Source organism: Aethalodelphis obliquidens, unplaced genomic scaffold, assembly GCF_003676395.1.
Source record: "Aethalodelphis obliquidens isolate GAN/ISIS:26980383/991018 unplaced genomic scaffold, ASM367639v1 scaffold55, whole genome shotgun sequence".
Classification (NCBI taxonomy): Eukaryota; Metazoa; Chordata; class Mammalia; order Artiodactyla; family Delphinidae; genus Aethalodelphis; species Aethalodelphis obliquidens.
In genome coordinates this window covers 4,126,997-4,152,177 of record NW_020837999.1, presented here as the reverse complement: position 1 = coordinate 4,152,177, position 25,181 = coordinate 4,126,997, and the positions used below count along the sequence as shown (strand labels likewise).

At 43.7% G+C, this 25,181-nt stretch overlaps 1 protein-coding gene across 3 annotated transcripts in view; it reads right to left on the bottom strand.

Moving 5' to 3' along the window:
- ASTN1 (astrotactin 1) overlaps window positions 1–25,181 on the bottom strand; it is a 332,481-nt gene that overhangs the window by 194,621 nt on the left and 112,679 nt on the right. For all 3 annotated transcript variants that reach the window (XM_027086238.1, XM_027086239.1, XM_027086237.1), the window contains exon 2: window positions 14,539–14,726. In XM_027086238.1, the coding sequence (XP_026942039.1) occupies window positions 14,539–14,726 (188 nt within the window). The remainder of the gene's footprint in view (window positions 1–14,538; window positions 14,727–25,181) is intronic.

Sequence of the window (25,181 nt, the reverse complement as noted above, 5' to 3'; positions counted from 1 at the left end):
TCCCGTTGCGGAGCACAGGCTCCGGACGCGCAGGCTCAGCGGCCATGGCTCACGGGCCCAGCCGCTCTGCAGCATGTGGGATCTTCCCAGACCGGGGCACGAACCCGCGTCGCCTGCATCGGCAGGCGGACTCTCAACCACTGTGCCACCAGGGAAGCCCTATGGACTAATTTTAAAGAGGCATTAAAAGCGACCCCACTCGGAGGAGACAAAAGACATTTTACACCAAAAGTATGGCACTAGTGAAATCACAGATGAACTAAATAGCAAGGGAGGTCCAGGAAAGATGACTGAGCTGGTCAGTGTGCCTAGAATGGAGAGTGGACACTAAGGAGTGATGGAAGAGAAGGGTCAGATCATGAGAGGTTCAACATCTTGGAATTTACCCTTCAGAGTGAGGAACTACTCAAGGCATTTTACCAGGAAGGTGACATTGTCGAAGCTGGATTTTACTAGGAACAGCCTGGTGGTAGTGAGAGGGGAGTTTTGAGGGGATGCTATCAGAAGGCAGCATGAACAGGTGGAAAACCCATGCAGCAGTCAGCTGAGAGGTGATGGGGGCCTGCATCAGCAGTGGTGGTGGGGAGGGAAGGAAGAGAGGGATTCTAGAGACTTTCAGAAAATCAAATGAGCAGAGCTTGGTGCTGGACTGAATGAGGACAGAGAGGGAGGAAAGGGGATCTGACCTGGGTAACAATGCTGATGGTCCTCGCACCAAGCGAGGAGAGAACACAGGAAGTGGAGAGGGTGGTGGGGAAGATAGATGATACCTTTCATCTGTTCTGTGTTGTTCGGAGTGCACGTGGGACATCCAGACAGATAGATCTGTAAGTCAGAAGCTTGAGGGAGAGAAGCCAGGGCTGGAGAAAGAGACAGATGTAAGGACCAAGGGGGAAAAAACATGATACAAACAAATAATATTCATTCCACAAACACCAACTGGGGATGTTTCTTGTGTGAAGCGCTGTGCTGGTAGCTGTAAGAAATATAAAGATGAATCAGACTTAGACCAGATCCTGCCATTTAGGAACCTAGTAGAGAAGAAAAGACTCATCAAAATACTAACACACTGGGTAGAAATAGATACCAGCCATGAGAGAGGCTCAGAGAAATCTTCCCTGATGGCCTGGCCATAGGAAACCAAGAAGAAGGCATGGTCTCTGGTGGAGAGATTGGGGAAGGCGGCCAGGGGGAGATGTTTGAGGGAGGACGTAAAAGATAGGTAGGATTTGAACACATACACAGGGAGAGGAGTGGAAGGCACAAGGGACAATGCCATGGCCATGACAGGTACAGGGACACTGAACAGGAGAGTGCAGAAAGGGGGATCCTGGGCAAAAGAATGAATAGGAAGACTGAGATCCTTCTGTTCCCAGATAATAAAATGCACTATCTGTGTGGATGATTCGTAAGTGAAATAACGGTCTTTCTCCTCTGCAACCCTAGTGAGCTGAAATGATATTTTCTGGGTAAGGCAGCATGTAGCATGAATGCTGGTGAAAAATGTCTGGATGTAGAAATAGCCCTTTGAATGTGCTCACAGAAATAGTTACACAGCCCACTTCCCACTCTAACTTTTTCCATTAGATAAAACTAGGCAAAAATGAACATCGAATCCAAACTTGAGCAAAGAGGCAAAGGAACTCACAAAAAGCATGTAGGAGAGGGAAGCGAGGAAGAGGAAAGCAGCTGAATGTCCAGTGCCTCAGAGAGGACCTCGCATTCCTGGTTCCTGATGGAAGTCTGGCGTTGCCTTGTCCTTGTCGAGTGCTGTGCCGAGAACCAGCGGGACCCACCAGGAGGGGAAGGTGCCCTGTTAAGTGCCTTCACTGTTAGTCGGCAAGGCAGAGTTCATTATCCTGTCAGGAGTTTTCCTTCTAAAACAGACTTCTCCTCCTAACTGCTGTCCTGAGAACAGAGCACACAGGGCAACTGAAGCAGTCAGGTGAGGAAGAAATATAAAACCACTGGCTCAGGGGACTTCCCTGGTGGTGCAGTGGTTGGGAATCCACCTGCCAATGCAGGGGACACGGGTTTGATCCGTGGTCTGGGAGGATCCCACATGCCGCGAAGCAACTAAGCCTGTGCGCCACAACTACTGAGCCTGCGCTCTAGAGCCCACAAGCCGCGGCTGCTGAGGCCCGCGCGCCTGGGGCCCGTGCTCCACAATGGGAGAGACCGCCGCAATGAGAAGCTATCGCACCAGAACGAGGAGTGGCCCATGCTCGCCGCAGCTAGAGAGAGCCCGCGGGGCAGCAACGGAGACCCCATGCAGCCAAAAATAAATAAATTAATTAATTAAAAAAAACAAAACAAAACACTGGCTCATCTGTGCTTGCCAGGAATCACGCCACCTCTGGCTTCGCTGAAGGCATTTTAGGTAGGAGGATAAACATCCTCTTCTTAGAGCACCCAAAGTCCTCCAGAGGTGATTCCACAGTGCTCTGTGGGACATTTCCCCTTACCAAGCCCCCCAAGCTGGAGGTTGTGGGCCCTTCCTATGACCTGATCCCTCACGTGGTCCGGAGGCCACTCCATCCTGGAGCACTTCCTGCCAGCAAAGGTGGGGACATGTGTAGGGAGACTCCCTGGGGACTGTGAAAAGCAGAGCTGGCTGAGCACAGGGGCCCTGGGCCAGCAGTTCAGCAAAATCTCAAGTGCCTGCAGAGAGATCCCAGTGGGCCACAGGCAAGGGCTCACAGCCACCAAACTCCTTCCAACAGATCAGCGCCGTGGGAAGTGACAGATCCCTCCCAGGGCAGAACTGCCACCATCAACCCAACCTATAGGCACAGAAGCCCACCCTTTTCCCCACAGACCATCATCTCATGCTCATAAATAGAAAAAAGAAGAGCAGAGTTGCTGCAGGGGATGGAATCAAGTTCCTCGATATATTACCCTCAGGTCTGTTTTAACCAGGGATTGTTAGTGTCCCATCTGTCCTTCATTGTCACATTCCTAGGAAGTGAGATCTGGAGGCATCCTGAAGGGCATCTAGGCTGGGATTCCCGAGGCAGAGTACACACAGCCCACCCAGTGCTCCTGGTCGATGGCATGCTAATGGCTGGTAAAAGTATGAAACATTTTTATTTACTTCATAAAATTTTATTTTTCCTAACCTATATGGAAATAATTAACTATTACTTCAAACCTATGATTTTGTTGGCATTTTCATCTGAGATAAAGCTAAAATAACTTCAAACTGAAAAAGACAGTCAATTTAAATAAAAATATTCTGAAAACACTAACACAGATTGTATAAAAATTTGGCAAAAAACCTGAATGCCTAAAGTTTTGAAAACATTCACATACAGATAAGAAAACTGCGGCTCAGGACGGTGAAGGAGCTTGCCTAAGGTTTCACAGACTCTTCTGGGGAAAAGAACTATAGTGAACGCCTCCTGACTTCTAATTCAGTGGTCTTATCCAACATGAGGCTGCTCGTCTCCTCGACCGAGCTTTAATCACTGTTGAGGAGAGAAAAAGGAAACACAGTCTGTATGAGTACAGCTAGGCTCTCAGCCTGCACCACTCTGCCATGGAAGCCCTGGCTGGGACATGTGGATGCTGCCCCATCCCAACTCCAGGTGGAGTCACAGGAAGGCGATTGTGACCTGGAGAGGCTGGAGGCCTTAGATGCTGGGGCTGCTCTCGCTGATCAGCAGAGGCGAGTGGGGCTGGGGACTGACACAGCCAGCGGAAAGCCTGAGGATCGTGACCTGGATGTATAGACTCCATGAAATTTCGGGAATAAATAGAGAATGAAAGAGACATGCTTTAACGTCACTGCTGGGATGCAGAGCACGTCTGAGTTTGTTCTGTGTGGCAACTTACCTCACTCTGTAGTAATGTGTCTAAGGCCCATAAATGCCAAATCCTGACATGTTCACTCATAAATCCAAAATACTTCTGTGTCTTAATCCCAAAGCCTTCCATCTTTTCCTCAGACAAGAGAGAAGGAGGGAGAAAACAAAAGGTTGAATCCTTTCATAAACATTTGGTATCAGATCTCCTGTAGGGATCTCATACAGCTCTGCCTTCTTTATGGTGCTGGAGCAGCAGAAGTCACCTTAGGTTCACGTTAAGCAAACTGTGGGACTGGGAGCCAGAGCCCAGAAGGCTCCAGATACTGTTCCATGAAGCACTTGTACTGTCAGGCACAGTCCAATGTATCAACAGAGCATCTGATTCATCCCAAGTTAGAAGGCTCCTTGACTCATCTCTGTTGCTATTTATGGACGTCAGCAGCAGTGATAGAGGTGTCAGGAGAATTCATAAATAGCAGGGCAGTATTAAGAGGCTCCCAACCGCCCCAGATGTACCGTGGGGGCCCCTATGCAACATTGAGGAGGGCTCCTGACATCAGCCTCTCACGTAGGCAAGACTTTGAATAAACTTGAGCTGATACTTGAAAGAGTCACAGCTGATTTTATGAGACGAGGTCTTAAAATGCTTTGTCCACCCTCAGCCTCCTCAGCAAGGCAGAAAGCCACCACCAACTCGTAAAGTCCTTCCGTGTCACCAACTTGATGGTGATGTGTCTGGAAGCACAATTCTACTTCCATGCCCGCATGTACATTTATATATTTTACTTTAAGGAGATATTCTAACACGAACAGGCATTTCATATAAGTCTACTGTGTATGGCAACGTTGAAACCAAGCAGGAGCCACAGGGAAGAGAAGACAGCATGTCTGCTAATAGGTATCCTGTTTATATTTCTTTTGTCAAGTCTAAGCACATTTTTGTTTTCATCAACGTTTGTCTTCACTAAACCCATCAATACCTCTCAAGAGAGGTTAATGTGAGTGCGTTTCACCTGAACTTGTAAATACCATATGCCTTGAATTTTAGCAAGAACAGTCTTTATCAGTGCCTTCCTTAGGTGACAATTATAATCAATCTATGGGAGTCTAACAAAAACTAGCAAACTATTATCTTTTACATTGCAAATAGAACCCTATAACTTCTACCGAGTTGTTAGAGTCTAGTCTCTGTTTGGGCTCTGTCGACAAAATGAGGAGAATGTACTAGATCAGGGTCACTAAACTATGGCCTCTAGGCTAAATGTGGCCCACTGTCTGTTTTTATAAATAAAGTTTTATGGAACACAGCCACATCCATGCATTCATACACTGTGTATGGCTGCTTTGGCACTATAATGGCAAGAGTTAGATAGTTGCAACAAAGCTTAAATGGGCTGCAAAGCTGAAAATGTTTACCATTTGGCCCTTTACAGATCCTTGGCCTAATCTCCTGCCATTGTCCATGCTAGAGGTCTCTCTGTGGGCCCAGCTAGCTCGATCTACTCTACCTAAATCTAGTTTGCCTCCAACCAAGGCCCATGGGTGTGGGTTTGAGGTCATATTTAAGGACAAACTTCAGGTCTGTGAGAGAATCCCAAAGCTTTAGGGAGGGGCAGAAGGTGAGAGAAGACAGCATGATCTGGAGGAAATATAACAGCATTAAGAATAAGAATCTGAGTTTGTCCACCAATGCTGACCCTGAATATCACCCATCATTATATGCCTTCTTTTTTCTCTTGTGAATGTAATAACAATCTTTGTATCTGTGGATACCTGGGCAGAAAAGGAATTCCCATAATGACGTCATTTGGTTTGATAAAAAAAATTAGTTAATTAATGAAGTTCTTCCAGGGAAGTTTGGAGCTGAGATTACCATCCTAAACCACAGGATAGCTGCTATGAAACCCTGTTAAACAATAAAAGTGACTTAACAATGCCCTGGATGTCCATGACCACATCCCAGCTTTGTAATGGGCACCTTCTGTGACCCTGATGTCCCTAATTGCCTCAGTCTTTTCCCTGAGCAAAACCCCTCTAGGACTCCTGTAAGATGTTGCTATGATCCCACCTGCTTTCCTGGCTCCCTAAGATAGCGGGCCCCTGGGTAACACACTGCACACAGAAATTGTTACATCCAGCTTACATGGCACCCCAAGAGTTTACCTAGGCAATATTTACTAGGCACCTCCCACGGGCCAGGCACTGTAGGAAGTGCTTAATAAGAATCACCTCATTTAATCAGCGTAACAGCCCTATGAGGTAGAATCTATTATCATTCCCATTTTACAGATAAGAAAAGTGAGTTTAGACAGACTGAGCAATTCTTCCAAAGCCACTAGAAAGTCTAGTAAGTGGCAGAATGAGGATTTAATTTGGTCTCTCTGATAGCAAAGCCACTGCTATAAACTACCATAGCTAGACCATAGAACTAAAGCACTATCCCATAGAACTTATAGTATCCAGTGGCTTCTTGGCTTCTCAATGACCTCTGCTCAGATCCAACCCCAGGCTTCTGTAATGCTTGATCCTGCTGCCCAGTCTAGCTCTTCAGTTTTTGAAGTGACTCAGAGACTCCACCATGACAGTATCTTGCCCATTTCTCTATGTGCCCTCCTAACCTTCATCAACCAAAGGGTTTCTGCTGTGCTAGCCAGAAGAAGCACATTTGTTCCGCAGCCTACAAAACTGGAGAAGCCAGCCAACCCTCATGCCACCAAGCTGCAGTCTTACAGCAGAGTGAAATCTGAAGTCAGATATACTTGCCTGGAATCCTGGCTCCACCTATGTGAAATTCGGTCTGTGATTTACTTTCTCTACGTCTCAGTGTTCACATCCGAAAAATGGGAGATTTAATACTATTTCACAAAGCTGCTATGGAAATTGATTGAAATTATTCATGAAAATAATCCCATACGTTGTCTGGGACACAGCGAGTGAACAGATAGCTTCATTACTATGAATATTACCAGTTCCTAATATTGATTTAAACCCCACAGAGATTATGACTCTTTATTTCAAAAAGATCTTCAGGGATTTTTGGAACTAAGTACTTAAAAGTAAATTGTTGGCATCTATATCAAGTGAGCTAAATTGCTGAACAGAATATTACATCAAGTTGTTAAAAGACATTAGCATCCTTGTGAAAATTTGGCCTCTTAGCTATTTTCCTTGCTGTCTGGAGAAATGGGGGTAACTGAAGGCCTCTAGGAGCTTCAGGAAAGAGAAGAATAGAATTGTAAAGAGGACACAAAGAATGGAATGGAACAGGGAACCGCCTGACACTCAGTTCTGCCAAAGGCCATCCTCAAACGTTAAGTGTTAATAATATGATTGAATGTTCCTTGAAAGCAGAATCTTGTCTTATTAGTTTTCTATCTCCTTAATAGTTAAAAAAGTACCTGAAGCCTGACATATCATTGAATGAAAGAATCAATAACTAAATGAATGAATGAGTCAATGATTTTTTAAAATCAATGATAGGTCAACAATGTTTTTAAAATGCTTTTTTGGTTTCTAGAAATTTACTGCAAAAGTGTGAAAGTATGTATATGAAGAAGCCTAAGTTTACTGTTACATGACTTTCACAATTTTAGAGTTGGAAGTCCCCAACTTCCCTCCTCCCTTCTCTGCCAATCAACCCGCTGTCAGCTGTGAGGCAGAGTGGTTGCAGCCAAGGTTAGTAGGTGGGGTCAGCTGAGCCGAATAGACTCTCAAATTCTGGGGTTAGCTTCCTGGTGTAGCCACAGAAAGACAGATCTGCATGCCACCTTGGTTGTGGGTCCTAGTGCTCAAAGAGTTAGTGGCTTTGAAGTAACAGTGGGGACACACGTCAGTTGAGTCTCAGCAGACAAAAGTTGACAAAACAACCAAAGCCGGTAAAAGGACATGTAATAAATATATCTTGGGCGCTCACTATGGGCTAGGATATGAGCTGGTTGCTTCTTAGAGTATATAGACTCTGACAACTGCCTCAATTCAAATCCTGGCTCTGCACCTTTAGGGTTGTTTGACTTCAGGTAAGTTTCTTAGCTTGTCTGGCCCTCAGTCCCTTCGTTTGTAAAATGAGATAATAACAAACTCTACCTCATGCTGTTGTGATACGAATAAAAAATAAGCTAATGTATATTGAAAGTACTTAGATAGGAAGTACATAGTAAGTGCAAAATTAAGACTGTGATGATGATGTGATGGTGGTGATGAAATCTTTCGATCCTCCTAACACCTCTACAAGTTAGCTTGTAGTTGCCCACTGTATCAAACAAGTGAATCATGGACTCATGACTTAGCAGCCTCTACTAAAGGAAGTGATTCCAAGCTGTCCCTGGAGCAGGAGTGACCATTTTCTGTGTCACCTAAGCCAACCTTCCCATAACTATAGCCAACAGAAGAAGGCTGGTTAAGGTTACATCTACCTATGGGATAATTTGATAGGAAAGTCTCTGAACATACAGGAACTATGGTAACTAGTGAGGTCCAACTATGGTAACTAGTGAGGTCCAACTATGGTAACATACAGGAACTATGGTAACTAGTGAGGTCCAACTATGGTAACTAGTGAGGTCCATTCCCTGAGTTAGAAAAAGGGTGGGGGGGAAGTAGGGAAGCTGGCAGCCGCAGGAACAAAACTGGAAACCTTGTAAAGCTGAGAGCAGTCAGGTGGGGTCATAAGTGAGGTGACTTGACGAGTGAATGGATAGTACAAACATTTTATAAAAGTGGCAAAATGGGGAAAACATTTACAGAGTAGACTGGACAAAGTTTCTCATTATGGCCACAAAAGTAACAGTAACAGGTGCAAAAAGCCAAACCACACAGTGCTGAGGCTGGGGGCTGACAAGATGACTTGGATCCTGCACAACCTACCTGTTCCAGGCTTCGTGAAATTCTGCTTTTTAGATTTTTTTTTTAAATCAGAGGATTTCTGTCTCCCTTACCTCCATATGAATTTCTATAGTAAAACTCCATTACAAAGAGGGTCTGAGTAGATCTCCATTCTTTAAAGCTAAAAAGCCTAACCAATGCATTCATCTCACAGATGAGGTAATGAAGCTTCCCAAAAGGACAGCAGATTACATAAAGTGGTAAAGCCAGATCTGAAGACCACCTTCCAACTAAATGCAGTGTTTCCTTCCACTACACCCCAGTTCCCACTCTACAGGAATAGGGGAGGGCAGCCAGCAAGATGGAATAGCTGATCAATTGAAATGGCTAATGGATTCACATGTACCTGCACCTAATGCATGTCGACAAGAGATGCACAACCAAACCACGGTGCCAGATAGAGGAGGTTTGCAAGCCAACTCTCCCTCAGTACTTGGAATAGCCCTCAAACGGACCCTGGCATCTCCAGTCTGTCGCACTTCAGACAGTCAGAGACAACCCAAGAACAAAGGGGTTTTGTTTTTAGGGGTCTTGCTATTTTAGGAACTGCCCACCCATTTTCCTCATGGAAGGCCAAGAACACAAAGATGGCTTTGGTAGGTGGACAGTATGGCCAATAGGGCAATCTAGTCCCATGATGGATGGCTTGAGTTCCTAGATAAGCTCCTCGGACTGAATCAGGACCTGTCTTTCTGTACCTTCCAAAGGTACAGAAAAAGTGATTCTGATGAATGAATTTGCTAAAAAAATTTTTGTAACAGATTTGTTGAAGGTAAAAGGTACTGAAAGAAAAAGCATCTAGCCCTCTCTCCTATGCCCACGTACACCTAATAAGTACCAGACAGTCTTGGTGGCACATAGCAATGAACATGCTTAGAACTGCTCTTCTCTGCCCTAGAAATGGCTGAGCTTTAGGAGTGAGATGAAGACAGCTTCAAGCAAGTAATATGTGACGCTTCGGCAGCTGAACTGAACTTGAGTAAGGATGCTCAAGTAAGAGCAAGGATGGGTCCCGGGGCACAAAGTTGTCTGCAGTTCTGGAAGCACAATCTTAGGGTCCCCCATACGTGTGTTCTGTGGGCTTTGCACTAACTCAGCCCCAAGTGTGACCTCCCCAGAATGGAACATCCCGAACCTTGTTTCCTACATTTTTTCTCCCCAAAGAAAACTATGCGCCATGGGCTCACCTGGGGCTCCCAGCAATGAGGAGCCTGGGGACCCCTGAGGAGCCAGCAGTTGGAGGCCACAGGAACCTGCAGACACTGGCCAATGGGCTCCACACAGCCGGGGCTAGTGGTCCTGCGTAGCACCCAGGATTCATTGATGAGTTATCTTCCTAAAACTCTCAGAGGGATAGACAAATGCTCAAAGATTATTTTTTTCCTCAACTGTGAACTGTGCCTAAGAAGGCTGAACTACAAAAAATATTATCATCTACCAATGGGAGCTATCACTAATATATATATATATATATATATAAAACATATATTAGTTATCACTAATATATATACATATATATCAAACTGAAGCATTTTTGAAAGGCTGCTTGCTGTGAAAAATATACTTAACCAGGGCTTCCCTGGTGGCGCAGTGGTTGAGAGTCTGCCTGCCGATGCAGGGGACACGGGTTCATGCCCCGGTCCAGGAAGATCCCACATGCTGCGGAGCGGCTGGGCCCGTGAGCCATGGCCACTGAGCCTGCGCGTCCGGAGCCTGTGCTCCGCAACGGGAGAGGCCACAACAGTGAGAGCCCCGCGTAACATACATTTTTTTTTTATTTTTTAATATTTATATATATATATATATATATATACACACTTAACCAACCCATATGCATATAGGAAGTCTATTAACACTGCCATCTTTAATTACAATGATGAAATAAGTAGATAATCCATTAAAATTATATTATGCACCATTAAATTCTTTTGTGTACTTTAAAAAGAAAAATGTAGATCACATGGTAAATTAGCAAAAGGAAAATATGGAAATTTAAATCCACACAGAGTCTGACCATCTAATGTAAAGTCATATTAAAACTTGACCTTCAATGGAGTAAAAAATCTGCTTATAACTGAAGAATTCCTTGACTTCTGGTTTAAGCTCACATAGCGATTTTCATTTGATGATCTTGCTTTCACTTGTTCGAGAGTTTGCAAAAGAGAATCCTTGTGTACTTTTGTAGTTTTAAACGTCAATTATCTTGCAAAATTCGAAATAAATCTCTTCAGCCACATCTGAATCATGCAGGAGGTTAAAATACATCATGTGACCCTCAAAGCAGTAATATAAGATTTCAGGAAGGAAATCCAATTATTCTATGTAAGGAAGAAATAGTACTTCTTTGGAAAAAATAATTCAAAAATTTTAGGATGTGATTGAAAAATAAGAAAAGCAAAAGGTTTTTTAAAGTTTTAAATTGCCAAGTTCCTAGCTGAGGTATTGGTTTTCTGTAAGCCCACGATTTTGCTGATGGTATGTATATACTGGGCACAGTGTAAGAGAGAACTTACCAATTTTCATCCATACAATGTCAAAAGGATACAAAAAAAGGGTTTTCCTCTATATCTCATTCTCTCATTACTTATATTGACACTTTGTGTGTAAATAAAACACAGTAAATGCAAAATATAAAAACAAACGCAGTCTCTGCCCTGAGGCTATATGGATGAGAAAAGTGTAAATACAAAATGAAAGAAATGTAAACTTTAAGGTGTTCACAGAACCATTAATTCCCTCCGCACATACCAGAAATATTTCGGATTATTAGTTAAGCTTTTAAATATACATTTTCTTAACAAAAGAGAAATGGTTGGGTATATTCATGTTTTTTTTATTTTTGTTTTTTTAATATTCATGTTTTGATAACCTTAAGTTTTCTCTTTTTTGAATTATGCTATTTGGATCCAACTAAAAACTGCATCAGTATTGATTGTTATAGTTAATGAAAAATAGCCCTGCTATTGTTATTTCATAACTAACAGGGTTTGGGTAATAAGACTTTATTTAAGTGCATTTTCGCTGCCCAATACTATTACTAGTCAAAGGATTTTGCTATCTTCTAACATTTACAATGTTGTCATTCCAGATGACTCAAATGGCTGCCTACCTACTTCCAAAAGATATGGCATAAAGTGTATCAGATAAAGTCTACCAATCCCTGAGTCTCTTAAGAAGAAACCATCAGAGACTCTGGGAACGACATCTTCAAACAGGATACCTTCAGGCTTGATTTCTAAGTTGAGGGCAGATACAAAATTTCAAACTTTGAAACTGTTTCTAGAATAGAATGTAAAGGATAGAAGAGACAGTGTCTGAGGGTGGATGCACTAGGAATGGAGGTAGGCGGGATGGCAAGAGGGGCGGCAGGAGGCTCCACTGACCACACCATCTTGGCAAGGATGGGAGGGAGTACTTATATCTTCAGTTCACCTTGGGGGCCCTGTGCTCCTGCAGAAGCCACAGGCTTTCCTGAATTTTTCATGGAGATGTGGACCCATCCACATCCAAGAGGGCAAGCCAGCGACAAATACCAGACTTGCCCACCCTTACCCTTTACTCAAGCCCTTTGAACCTCTGCCCCCTCCAGCTTAGTTGAAAATAACATAGAATAAACTAAAGTCAAGCTGAAGGAGTAATCTCTCCCATGTTATTTGGAAAACTGAACATCATAGTTGGTCTGCCATGGGTAACCAGTAGCATATGAAGGAAAGAGTCCCAGGTTTAAGGCTGACTTTTGTTCTCTTTCCAGTTCAGTGTCCACTTCCCATTAATTCCTGCCCAGCGGGGCTCAACAAAAAGCATTAGCAATGTAGGGCTTCTTGTAAGGGTCATTACGTTTTGGGGACCCCATCTATTTCCTCACGTTCTTTGGCATCCCTGATCAGCCCCCCATGCCCACAAACAGGCACACACATACACATGCATACACACACACTTCTCTGGAGCACCTCATTCTGAGCACCTCATTCTGAGGAGCACCTCATTCTGAGCACAGAAGATGGGGTCCTTGCTACACTGAAGATATCGTGTAGCAACTAGGACAATCTTTGGACTGTCCTCCCACAGATGCTCACACCACTTCCCCAACCCCCACTAAACACACCTTCTGACACCTCGCCTGCCTTAACCTCTTACACTCAGGGTCTTTCTTTCAGACACAGCCACTCCCAACGTTAGTTCCTGGGAATCTCTTTACAGTTCTCTTTACCCTAAACATTTTTGTGGTGTTACAAAGACTGGACCTTTGAAATGGTCTTGGACCAGAAGAAAACAAAAACTATCCATCACAATAACCGCCTCCCACATTGATGGGAGGATGCGGATAGCTGGTGGAAAGTCCACCATCGTACCCTTCTTTTCAATCAGACCACATGATAAAGACAAAAACAATGTGACCCCTGCATCTGTCACCCCAAGCGATGCCAGGGCTGATTCTGCAGGTCTGCCCGATCTCACCACAATCTGGAAACTACAAGCCACGTTGAAGAAGACAAGCTTCCCTGAGAGAAGAAACAGTGGTCTTTGACTGAGGATGTACAAGTACTCTAACACTAATGTTATAAACCTCAATTAATTTGTAAATGTGAGGCACAGTAATCTGATTTACCCGCTCACTTTCTGGCATATCTGGACACTGAAGTTTTTCTATTTGCTATTCAAGGACTCTTTTCTCAACCACATAGTTTAAACAAAGTAGAGCAGCTGTGCATACGCAGGTAATCTATCAAGTCAGTTATTCATGGAGACACTGGCTGAGGAAGAAATAGAAAGCTTGCAGTCTGAGATTTTATCAGAGATTTTATAGGGATATTTTCCATGCCAAACATCTAGATAACGAAAAATTTAATACATCTAAAATGTGCTCAGTTTTCCCCAATCTAATACACAAAACTAAACAGCACATAGTGATGGTACCAGACTAATAGATTAATTAAAGTTTAGATCAAGACCTCGTTTGGTACTCTGTTGAATTTCCTAACAGTGAAAGAGCCCATCCCCCCCATACATATAGTCCGCAGATAATCAGTCAAGTCTCAACCTGCTTTCAAGCTACCCCAGGAGCAGGTGATGTACCGATTTTACTAATAAAAATACCAAGTGAATCAGGCATGTTCCATTTCTACTGGGAAATGCATTCATTTATTCCACAAATAATTATAATTAAGCATTAACTATGTGAAAGCATTATTCTAGGTGTTGAAGATACACCAATGAGCAAAACAATGCCAAACAAAACCCCTGCCTGCCACTGTAGCACTTTACTTCCTAGTGAGATTCTAAAACACAAGTTCCTAGAATTTTAGGAAAAATTCTCTAATTTTCAGAAGGGGTATCTTAGAAGGGATGTTGATGGTGATGTTTCTGAGATGGGCTAGAGAGAAAGGCAAGTATCCATTGGCACACCCTTTATTGTAAGAGGAGAGAAAGCCAGGTCTGATTTTTCTCCCATCTGGGAGAAGAGGGCTCAGTATCAGTGAGCAGCTTGGCAATTCAGTCCCTCAGCAAACATTTATGGAGAAACCGTTAGAAGATATTCTGATCTAATTGAATAATTCTTTTCTAAGACAATCCACTACCCCCATCTGACACCGTCTCTGGTTTGTAGAAGTCACTCCCCGTCTAGGCATGTTCTTAGAACAGTCGGGTAATGGTGGTACAGAAGTAACTGCAATTTTTACTTACACCACAGGTGGAGATATTTCCCATAAATGGGAAATGTACTTATTAACAAGATCAACGATCAGACTGTGGAGCTGGGTCCTACAGAGCTATGTCTATGGCACCCAGACTCTTAATGTCAAGGAAGTACAAGCCATAGCCTGAGAGGCTACAGCTGTGCTGCTCTTACCATGACTGAGATGTGGAGGATTCTCAGCTCCTCTTCTGCCGACTCACGCTGGGGTTCTTCGGTTGGGTCTTGTCCAGGGAGGCTTGGGGCACCGTCTTGGTGGTGGATGTGAAAAAGTAGAGTGCCATTCTCCAGCCACTGCTGCCTCCAGCGCACCAGAGGGATGTCCTCCGTGTTCCCTGAGATCTCTAGAGGACAAACACCAAAGGCATAGGTCAGAATTCCAACTGGACCAGTCCGAATCTCCTTTTCGTCTCCTTCTTAGACATCGGTACCAATTAGCCAGTGTCAGATGAAGACAACAAAGGGTTTCTAACTATAGTTAAGTCAGGCTTACTGCTGCTCCAAATCTCAAGAAAGGGAAGAGGCCCTGAGAAGAAGAGAATTATCCCCCCATCAGTCTTTGCACCATAAACTAGTGGCCCAGCCTCTCACCCACTGAGAAAAATACAAAGGTAAAAACTCAAGTTCTTCCCCATATTTCTATGATCAATAGCATCCTTTACTTAGTACAGTTTGAATACCCTGATGACCTCTTGAGGTAAATAGAAGATTCTTTGCCTCTTGTAAATTTGAAAGTGTGAGTTCCCTAGAAATTACTTGGAGACGCCAGTGTGTCTGCCAAGGAGAGAGTTGGTAATTACTGTGCAGGGAACTGGCACTTACAGGAGAGTCCTGGGAGGTTACTGCAGAGCCACTGGAGCTGACAGGTTATTTCTAAAACCACCGTCATGTGCTGCATAGTCCACTGGAGATGTCTGATGCTTGCTTTGGCAGGAGTAATGTTTTAATTCCCTTTAATATTCCTCTTCATTTTTGCAGAGCAAAGGTGGTATACATGAGAGGGCTGTGAAGAAGCAGGCCCTTACCACAGACATACGCACTCACCTGCTTTCAGGCACTGAAATATCATCAGCAAATAAATAACAATATACCAAAACCCACTATGTACTTCATACTGTAGGTGTTAAGCGGTGCTGCAGAAGCATACTGTTATGTGTCCCTTTCTCTAATATTCCTAAGCAATATCAGATCGAAGCTTTGAGACATCCCACAACAGAAAGAACCTGATTAATCCAGCTTTCTTGAGCTTCATGTGGCCCTAAGATCATTTTTTCCTTAACAGCTATTATCATCCTCGGAAACTCATATTCTGCTCAACGCACTTTGGCAGAGCATGGCTTTGTCAAATTTCATCTTTTTTTGAAAGGCATGGCTTCTTCTCCCAAAACTTATCACCTTTGACTAAACAATTCAATACATGGAAAGAAGATACAGTAAGATCTGTTTAGAATAGTATTCTCATCAAGTTACCACAATCATAAAGAGGAAAGCAATTTTAAATATTTATAGAGTTTATAAATACCTTTCATTCTTTGTGGGAGTGTACAAATGATGTTCTGCTGTATTTATTTACTTATATAGTTATTCATTAATTTATTTAACAGACACACATTGGGCATGTATTATGTACGCACCAGGCACTGTTCTAGGCACTGAGAGACTAATCTAAATGAGGCTCTCAACAAGTTCTCCAAAGCCATCCACTGTGAATGAATGTGTAAAGTGTTACACCACGTGCATAAAAGTTTTGTGGAAACAGAAGAAGGAAGGAGTAATCTTGCTTGGGTAGAGGGTGGAAGATGGGAGGAGAGTAGCATTGCCAGAAGCAGAAGATCCTATAGTTTTGGGCCTTGAAGTGTGAGTGGACTTCCTATAATAGATAGCGAAGTGGGGAACGGACATTCAGACATTGATAGAAGAATACGTAGGAGGAGGAGGAAGATGAAGAATACTGGCTGGTCCTCTCAGGGAAGGTCAGTGAGAAGGATTCATGAGCCACAGGTCATCAGCCTATGATGATTCCCTAGCTCATCCTACCATCCTACCTCTCCTCCAGGGAGGAGAATAAATTTTGGAGTGTGCAGGAGGATGAGGGTGCAGCAAAAACAAGGTGCTCAGGGTCCCCTTCATTCTTAGCCTCTCTCCCTAACTGCCTGAAGGACTTAGTCATCCTGTTGGGTTGGTAAGCTGTTCATGCTCTGGAAGTGACCGGCACAAGCATCTAGGAAGCTGCGGTGGGCAGAGGGTATGCAAAAGGCTCCCCTGCAGCCTGGTCCTGGTTTTCCCCAGGCACAGCTCCATTTGTTAAGTGAGGCAGTGACAAAAGCTTCCCAAGTTCATCTTTCCTCTAAGGGGTCTTTACAGACTTCCAGGTGAACAGAAACCCTTCGGCGCACCTCCAAGGGTGCCTGCATAGACCCGCGGGCTGCTGCATGACACTTCATCACAAGTCCTGCGATCACAAACCCCGCTCGACAGCACTCACTCTTTCTAACCACTCATCAAGGCTCCACATCAAAGCACTGGGAAGATTCTTCCTGGGAAACACACCCTTCTCTCCCAAGTCCATTTCCTGACATTACAGTCGAAACCAAACTCCATGCCCTTCTCATCACAGACATAAAAATCACAAGCAGCGACAGCTCCTAATAGAGCACCTAATGGCACAATTAAATCACCTAGAGCAACACACGTCCAGCCTCTTTCCTGCACCTGCTCTATTCCACACGTCAGGTCCCACTTTAGTCCTTCCTGTAACTATTCAAGAGGAATCCAGCACCTCATACCTCTAAAGCACTCAACAAACTGGCTTTCTGTTTCCCAGGAGACCCTCATCGAGGAGGTCAGGCTCATTACCCCTGTTTTAACTGTGGAAGCAGAGACAAGTAAATACCCAGACCAAAGTCACCCCAGCCTGACACAGAACAGGGACTAAGACAGATGAATGAATCTCTATCAGATCCCCTCCACCTCCAACACAGGCATCAGAGGACATGACCTTCGAACATGCATAAAAAGAGGAAGCAATTGAAAGCCCATGGGGTCTTTCAGGAATTTTTGTGCCGCAGTATTTAAATTTTTTGCACAAAGCCTTAGTATTCCATGAGTTCTTTTACAACTGAAATATAATTCACATACCATAACATTCACCCTTTCAATATATACAATTCAGTGGTTTTTAGTATATTCACAAAGTTGTGCAACCATCACCATTCTAATTCCAGAACCTTTTAATCAGCCCCAGAAGAAACCCTGTACCCACTGGCAGCCAGGACTGTTTCTGAGAAGGAAGGACGCCTGCTCCAAGGTTCTAGGAGTGATGGTACCAAGGAAAGAACGGGTGCAGTGGGGGTATGGGGAGGTGGGCTGAGAGCACAGAATCTCTAGCCTTGGCTTCCAGCCCAGCCCTCTGAACCTATCTATAGGTTATTCATGGCAAATTCCTTTGGAAAATGATATCCTGATTCTGCCTGGACCAGAATCATCATAGAGGGGAAAGGGTGAAGGAAGGAGGGTGCCATGCCTGCCAGTGAAGGTGTCTGTCGCTTTTTAGGTTGAAGATAATTACAGAATGATAGTTTCCTCCTTGGCTTTTTTCCCCTCTCCTGGCAAGATCTGACACAGGAGGGCTAAAATGCTAAACTAGGAACTTACTTACTTATGCTATATCTGGCCTGGGTCAACCAATGAAAAATCACACAGAGCACAGTAAATGTCTTGTGAATTTCATCGCAGTGGGGCTGAGATCAGAGCTTGGAACATCAGTGTAATCACGTTGGTCTGGATGTCAGCAGAATATCTCAAGAAGAATAAATGCTCAGAAATTGCTTTACCAATGCAAGCCTGACCTGGGACTCCCAAGGAGCAAATGTGGGAGGTGATCAAATAAGTTACTTTAGTCCAAGACCTCCTGAGGACTGTGGACGAGGCTCAAACAGAGCCTTTGCCAGTGTACTGAATAAAACAAGTGCCAACAGGAGCCTGCACGGTCAGATCTCAATATACCACAGGTGGCACGAGCACCACAGCCATCACCACACTGTGGGGCTGAGATCTCCAGAAAGGTAAGGCTGCCCTTACTTTTAGCATTCCATTTGTCCCATTCTTACCCTCTGTTAACCTCACAGATCTCAGCACCTCCAAAATTCTGGAATGCCCGAAATTTACAGAAACCAGGATGCCATTCATTCTTTTTTTTAAAATATATGTTTTTTTCCCTTGTAATGAGAACTCTTTTTAAAAATAGTTATTTATTTACTTATTTTATATTTGGCTGCGTCAGGTCTTAGTTGCGGCACACGGGATCGTCTTTGCGGCATGCAGGATCTTTCGCTGCAGTGCGCAGGCTCTTTGTTGCAGCGTGCTGGCTTCTCTCTAGTTGTGTCATGCAGGCTCCAGAGCATGTGGGCTCTGTAGTTGCAGCACACAGGCTCTCTAGTTGTGGCTCGCATGCTCAGTAGTTGTGGCACGGGCTTAGTTGCCCCGCTGCATGTGGGATCTTAGTTCCCCAACCAGGGATCGGACCTGCAACCCCTGCATTGGAAGGTGGATTCTTAACCACTGGACCACCAGGAAAGTCCCAGCCATTTATTCTTGAATACACAAAGATCCTTGGAGCACACTCTATTTGCCACATTTAGCAAGTTGTGCTACATGGTTTCTACTCTCAAGGAGCTTTTGGTCTAGTAAGAAAATGAAGACAGAGCCATGAATAAGTACTCTAAACCGTAATAGCACTGCTGGGTGAGAGGGTGGTACTTGGCTGGGCATATACCCTTGGAAAGGGATAAAATGGGAAGAAATGTTGGGGGTCAATTCGAGATGAAGAAAACAGTGTGTGTAACTGTGTAAAGGAACAGCAGGATGATGCGTGTTTGCAGAGTTGCGGGAGGTCTGGTTATGCTGCAGAGTGAGGATATGGAGAGGAGGAGTAGAGGACTGGGCTGAAAATCCAGATTGGTGTCAACTGTAAAAGTTGTGAATGCCAGTTTTAAGGAGTTCAGAGCTAATGGAAAGTCATCCGTGGTTTTATTAAGCAGAGGAATGAATAAAGCCATGAGTAGAAAGATGAAGAGGACCCAGAAAGAGTAGCAGATAGACTAGACTCAATCACAGTCCCAGTGTAACTCTTATCCTATATTCTGCAGGAAACACGATACTAAACTGGAACTCAGGAGACCTCGGTCTAGAGTAACCTTGAATGGAATGCCTGGCTTTGAATTTTCTCATCTGTATACAGAGGAGCTGTGTTGATGAATTTCAAGATCCTTTTGTAACTTGCCGTTCCACAATTCTAAAACCAAAGGGTGTGCTTCATGTGACCACCTAGAAAGGCAATGATTTCAATGTACCAAGCAGTGTCAAATCCGCGCTCCAGTCTAAGCTGCACTCTACCTCTTCCCTCCCTCTGAGCACAGGGTGGACAGGTTAGAGATGATTCGATTAGAGTCTGTAGAGGCCAGGCCCATCTTCAGACTGGACCTCATGCTGATACAGATATGTGGATTCTAAGAAAGAAACCTTGGAACTTCTGGATGCAACAGAGAACCAGGAAGATGGAACCTTGGGCAGGGAAAGTCACACTGCAGAATAACCTGGGATGGGGAAAGGCAGAGAGGAGGAGAGTGAGATGAAATCACTTTTAAATTGGCCTTAGTCATTGTTCTGTTAGCTTGTGTGCTGTGAGCTTGCAGCAATGTCTTTTTGTGGGGTTAGCTTAGGACACCCAAAACTTGCTCCAAAAATCCCTGGTCCTTCTTTAGGCAACCCCGCATGCTGAGAGTCCCTGAACTGACCTGCTAAGACACATCATATCAGAATCAGAATTTCCCCAAAGGACAACTTCACTGAGGACCAGGTGCATGATGTCTTCTTTCAAAGAATCTGGCAATTGAGAGTCAAATGTGGATTTGAACTAGGGAAATTCTCAAAGATCCTTTAATTCGTTAAAGAACTTAGAGTAGCTTAGGTTAGTCCTGGTATTCTGGGCCCCTTTCCCACGCCTGGCAAGGCTGAGTTTCAAGCTAAATCCAGTTGTGTAGTAATGAGGTGGCCCAGGTGTTGAGGTCAAGTCGGAAGGAAGCATTAACTTGTCGATTCTTAGCCTCATGTTGAGGGTACCTGATGAACTGGCCCTGCAGTCCTTCAAGATTGAGGGTGACACCCCCTGATGGCCATTGCTGACTATTAGAAGACCCTGCTTAGATCAGGATTTTCAAACTCATTGTTAATCTTAAAAACCCTTCCTCCAAACCAAATCTAATATGGCTTCTGAGGGGGTTCCCCAGAGCAGAGTTAGAAAAGAACTGGATCAATTGGAAGACAAATAAAATGCACAGCCATGAAATTCCCTGCCATTAGGGGATTGGAGGAGGAATGTCTATGGGTTATTAGTTTTGCTTGATCGTTTTTTCAATTCTATTAAGTGTGGTATTGTGAAAAGCCTCATATTCTTTATGAAATAATTACAAGGGAAAGGGAACATCTCTAAAAATAGAATCTAGTCACCCATCCACCCTATGCTATCTCAGCTGTCATTCTGAGTTTCCCTGTGCCACCAGGATTAAGTGCAGAACTTTAGTAGCGATAAGCTAATTATCCCAAACTAAGAATAACAAATGAGTCTTGTCCATCAGTGACTATCATTAAGGTGACCAAAGGTAGGCCTGTGATAGAATTACCCCCTTTTCTTCCATTCTTTTTTACTGCCCCCCCACCACCTCAAATCCCCATTTCAGAGTTTGAAAGATATTGATGGTAGGTCTAGTTTCCCACATGGTCTCATTATGGTCTTCCAACTAAAACTATTAAAAGTGGCATTAATTTTCAACACCTTTGTAAGAAAACAACCTGCTTAAGTCAGGGGTTAATAACGGTAGAGGATCACTAATTATCCTGTAAATCTTTACTCTGGTATCAAACGTGACCGAAGTCTTTAATGTCTCTGGAACAGCAGCCTCTAAAGACCCCAACTTGTTCCATAAACATAATGAAAGCCGTGCATTAGTGTCCTGGCCATCTGTGAAGAAAGATGAGGGACAGATGAAAATCAGACAAAGGAGAGGGATGCAGAGAGAAAGGACAAAGTCGGGAGAAGTGAGGACAGAAAACTAGGCAGAGAAACAAGGTCCCATAGGTTGAGTTGGCTGGGCCTCCACACCTCTTGCCATCTGGTATGGAGTTCTGGTGATGCAATCCCACATCACAGAATGATAGCCACATAAAATAAGGCACCCTGCGGACCCTGAAGTCCACCAGCTCACCAAAGGCTTGCCTGAAGTTTGTGCCTATGTAGGCGTGGCTAAGTGAACAACCAAATGGGAGATAGTACGGCTAGGTAATTCTTTTGTGAAGATGTTCAGAATCCAACTGGAAATGGAACTCTCTTTGTGGTTCTTCTATTAAACTCACAGTCGGCCGTGGAGCTGCTACTTATCATCTCATTCTCACTCCTCTGCCCCACCACACACAACTATGTGAGCAAAAGCTTTATAGCAAAATGGCTTAAGATTTCAAGAATCTCTCACCCAACAGAAGAACAGGATGTTACTTTTCCAAGTAATTCAAACCTTTTTGATTTTCTAAGATTTGGAATAGAAATTTCCACTTGTGACCAGAAGGATAACTGAATTCCTATTTCCTCTGCTTGGTGACATTTCTTCTCAATGGCAAAAGGAAGAGAGCCTCAAATCATTCATGATCCAATAATAAGAAACGGAATGGCAGGTTAAAGAGAGCTTTGGATTGGGGTGGGAGGGCAGGAGAATGAGGCTGCTATAATTTCCCTGGAGCCCACTTTTCTCATCTTCAAATGATGGGACTAGAAGGTCTCTAAGAACCACTCACCCTGCTCTAACCATGGTATTCAGTGACACTGGCTCTAGTTAGACTCCAAATCAGGTACAGTCTAAGTTTCTGCATGCCAATTGGATAAAAGTCTCTGGAAGATTTTTCCAGATCAGACTTTCCTCTTGGACTCTGGGATGCTTCCAGCTTAGTTCAGCCTGCCAACTTATAGATTGGCTGTATTGCAACTCATGATAGTGACCTATGGAAACTCCAATCAGCAGTCCCCAATAAGAAAAAATCAAGATGTCTGCAAAGGGTCTCCGATGAGTTTTTACTCTATGTGTTTATGTGAACAAGGTAGTCTTAAGAAAATTTCACCTGATTTCTCTCTGCAGCCCCACAAATATCCCTCTATAGAGCTATATTCTAAAAAATCAGAAATGTCAGCTTCCTTTAAAGCTGCTTACCCACCCACTTCTCTGTCTTCTGAAGAGGTTTACAATGGACTGAAATAAACTGATACCAAAAGCAGGAGTGATGAGAGAAAGAAATAACGACTCGTATAGTCCACAGTATGTTGTCGCTGGTGGTGGGTGGGGGAGGGGCAGTGGAAAGCGGACGGTGGTTTTGTAAATCAGACTTGATGAAAAGCAGCGAAGCATTCTACGGATGCTGCTGGAAGTAGGTCACTCTGTGCTACTCTGTGCTGGCATGAATAGCAATGGAGCAACTCTGCGCACATTCTATTTACCTAGCCATGGAGATGAAAACATTCCTGTGGGGTGAAAATGCAGCCAAAACATTCTGACACAACCAGAGAGATGAGACGTTCAAATGGCTTATGATTTTATCCAGAATGGTTTGCTTGTTCCTACAACAGTTTTTCTCTGGATCTTTTCAAACCTCTGCAAAGAGTTTATCCACATGATACTCATTAAAGTCTCATTTGAAAGGGAAAAAAAGCCCAAAGCTCTTTGAAAAAGGCAGGGTTATCTGAGCTACAGATGTACGAAGAAGATTTTTAAATATATCTAATTCTATTCTCCACTGCCATCTGACTGACCTTTGTAAATTCAGGTAACAGCACATACTTAACAAAATCTGACATCAAGTAAGATATGTAGTAGTATTTAAACTCGGTAAAGTTAAAATATGTATTTACGGATCATTTCATACATTGTAACGAGAATAAGTCATTTTGAAGCCTGCGGTTTCACAATTGAAATTCTGATTTGAGCTTTGCAAGTCCTTGGGGGCCACTTCCCTGTAGTGTGGCGTTGGAAGCAAGATGGACACATGGGTCTGGGAAAACCAGGACACTGGTTGTAGGGTGATTGCAAGGAAACTGCCTAGTAGATCCAGTGAGAGCTCTGTTCATTCCGAGTCCTCTCTCGTACTCTAGTCTTTTATTAACAAAGAGTTTAGTATTTGCTATAATTCTCTGATCTCGAACAGTGAGGTCCCCTCACCGGTTCTCATCTTATAAAATGGATGGGAAAAGAAAATGATAATGACAAAATATCACCTATAAATGACTTCCAAAAGGAGACTAGCCCACTGCTTGCCCTAAACTGTCTTGATTCATCTCCATTTCTACTTAGTTCTCATCCACTTGTATTTCTGTTCCTATCATCTATGATTCAACTCAACAGTAATGATGTACATATGTGCTGGCCTCTGCTGAGAAGCCCTTTCAACATTCATGAACTAACTTAATCTTTAATGACCCTTGAATGTGGGTATTTATATTTCCATTTTACAAATAAGGAGCTCCAGAAAAGTCAAACTACTTGACCAAGTTCACCCAGTAAGTAAATACTAAAATTAGGGGGAAAAAATTCCTAGTTGTTTTGGCTTCAAGGTTATTGTTCTTTTCCACTGCTTCAATTCCCATTCTCTCATTTTGCACATCTCAACCCCAGGATAACAGAAGTAAAGTGCTTAGCAATATCCAGCATACAATGAATGCCAATCAATATCATTGTCATTATTAACACTGTGGGGTTTTTTTTGTTGTCATTATTAGTATCACTCACATAAATTCCAAAATTGAGCAATAATCTTTGACAGAGTTAAGCAAAGGGTAATTTTAACTGTCACAAGCTGCTTAAAAGTCTTCCTAAGTCCAGGAACCATTAAGAATCAGTTCACTTCCAGTGAGCAACCTGGCCAAGTCATATTTGTTTATCTCTCTAATGCTCCTTAACAAATTGAACATTCCTTAGACACCTCTGATGAAACCCCACTTAAACTATCTTTGCTTTAAGGTCTGGCCACAGGGACTTTCACAGATGATGCCATGCTTTCCATGTTCACTCAAGGCTGGCTTGCAAGGCCAACTCGGCTAAGCTTGCTATAAGGCACTTAGCAAGACACTCAGTAATTAAAATGGGCAGGTCATCCCAGATGGACATGGGACTGGCTGACACTGTGCAGGACCCTCTGGGGCTCCTGGGCACAAAATCCTTCCTGTGTCCCCCATTTCTTGATTACAGGAAATAGGCTTCATTCGTCCTCCATGACCTTCCTGGAGTTCCAACTAGCAGGTTCAAACAGTTGCTAATTAGGGAAGGGAGAGGATGCAAAGACAAAGGAACAGTCAAAAGAAACAATAGTGCAGCCTTGGGGCAGGGGCCCGGTTGCCCCTCAAGGGATACACAGAACAATATCTTTAAACTGTTTTGCAGGTAGTGGAAGCCCCACCAGGTGGGAAAAGGTAATGATAAGCTCCCCACAAGCACCTAGATCCCAGACCAGCTGGAACCAGAAGGTTGATGATGCTGACTCCCACTTACCTCACCACCAACCCATCAGAAGAATGTCCACGAGTTGATGACACCCTCTTTGAACCATTACTATAAAACTTCTCATTACCGCCTCCAGGTTGGGACACAGTTTTGAGGGTATTAGCCCACTGTGACCCCCTTTGCCTGGCAAAGCAATGAAGCTATTCTTTTCTACTTTACCCCAAACTCTGTCTCAGAGCATTAATTTGGTGTTGGGGTACAGAG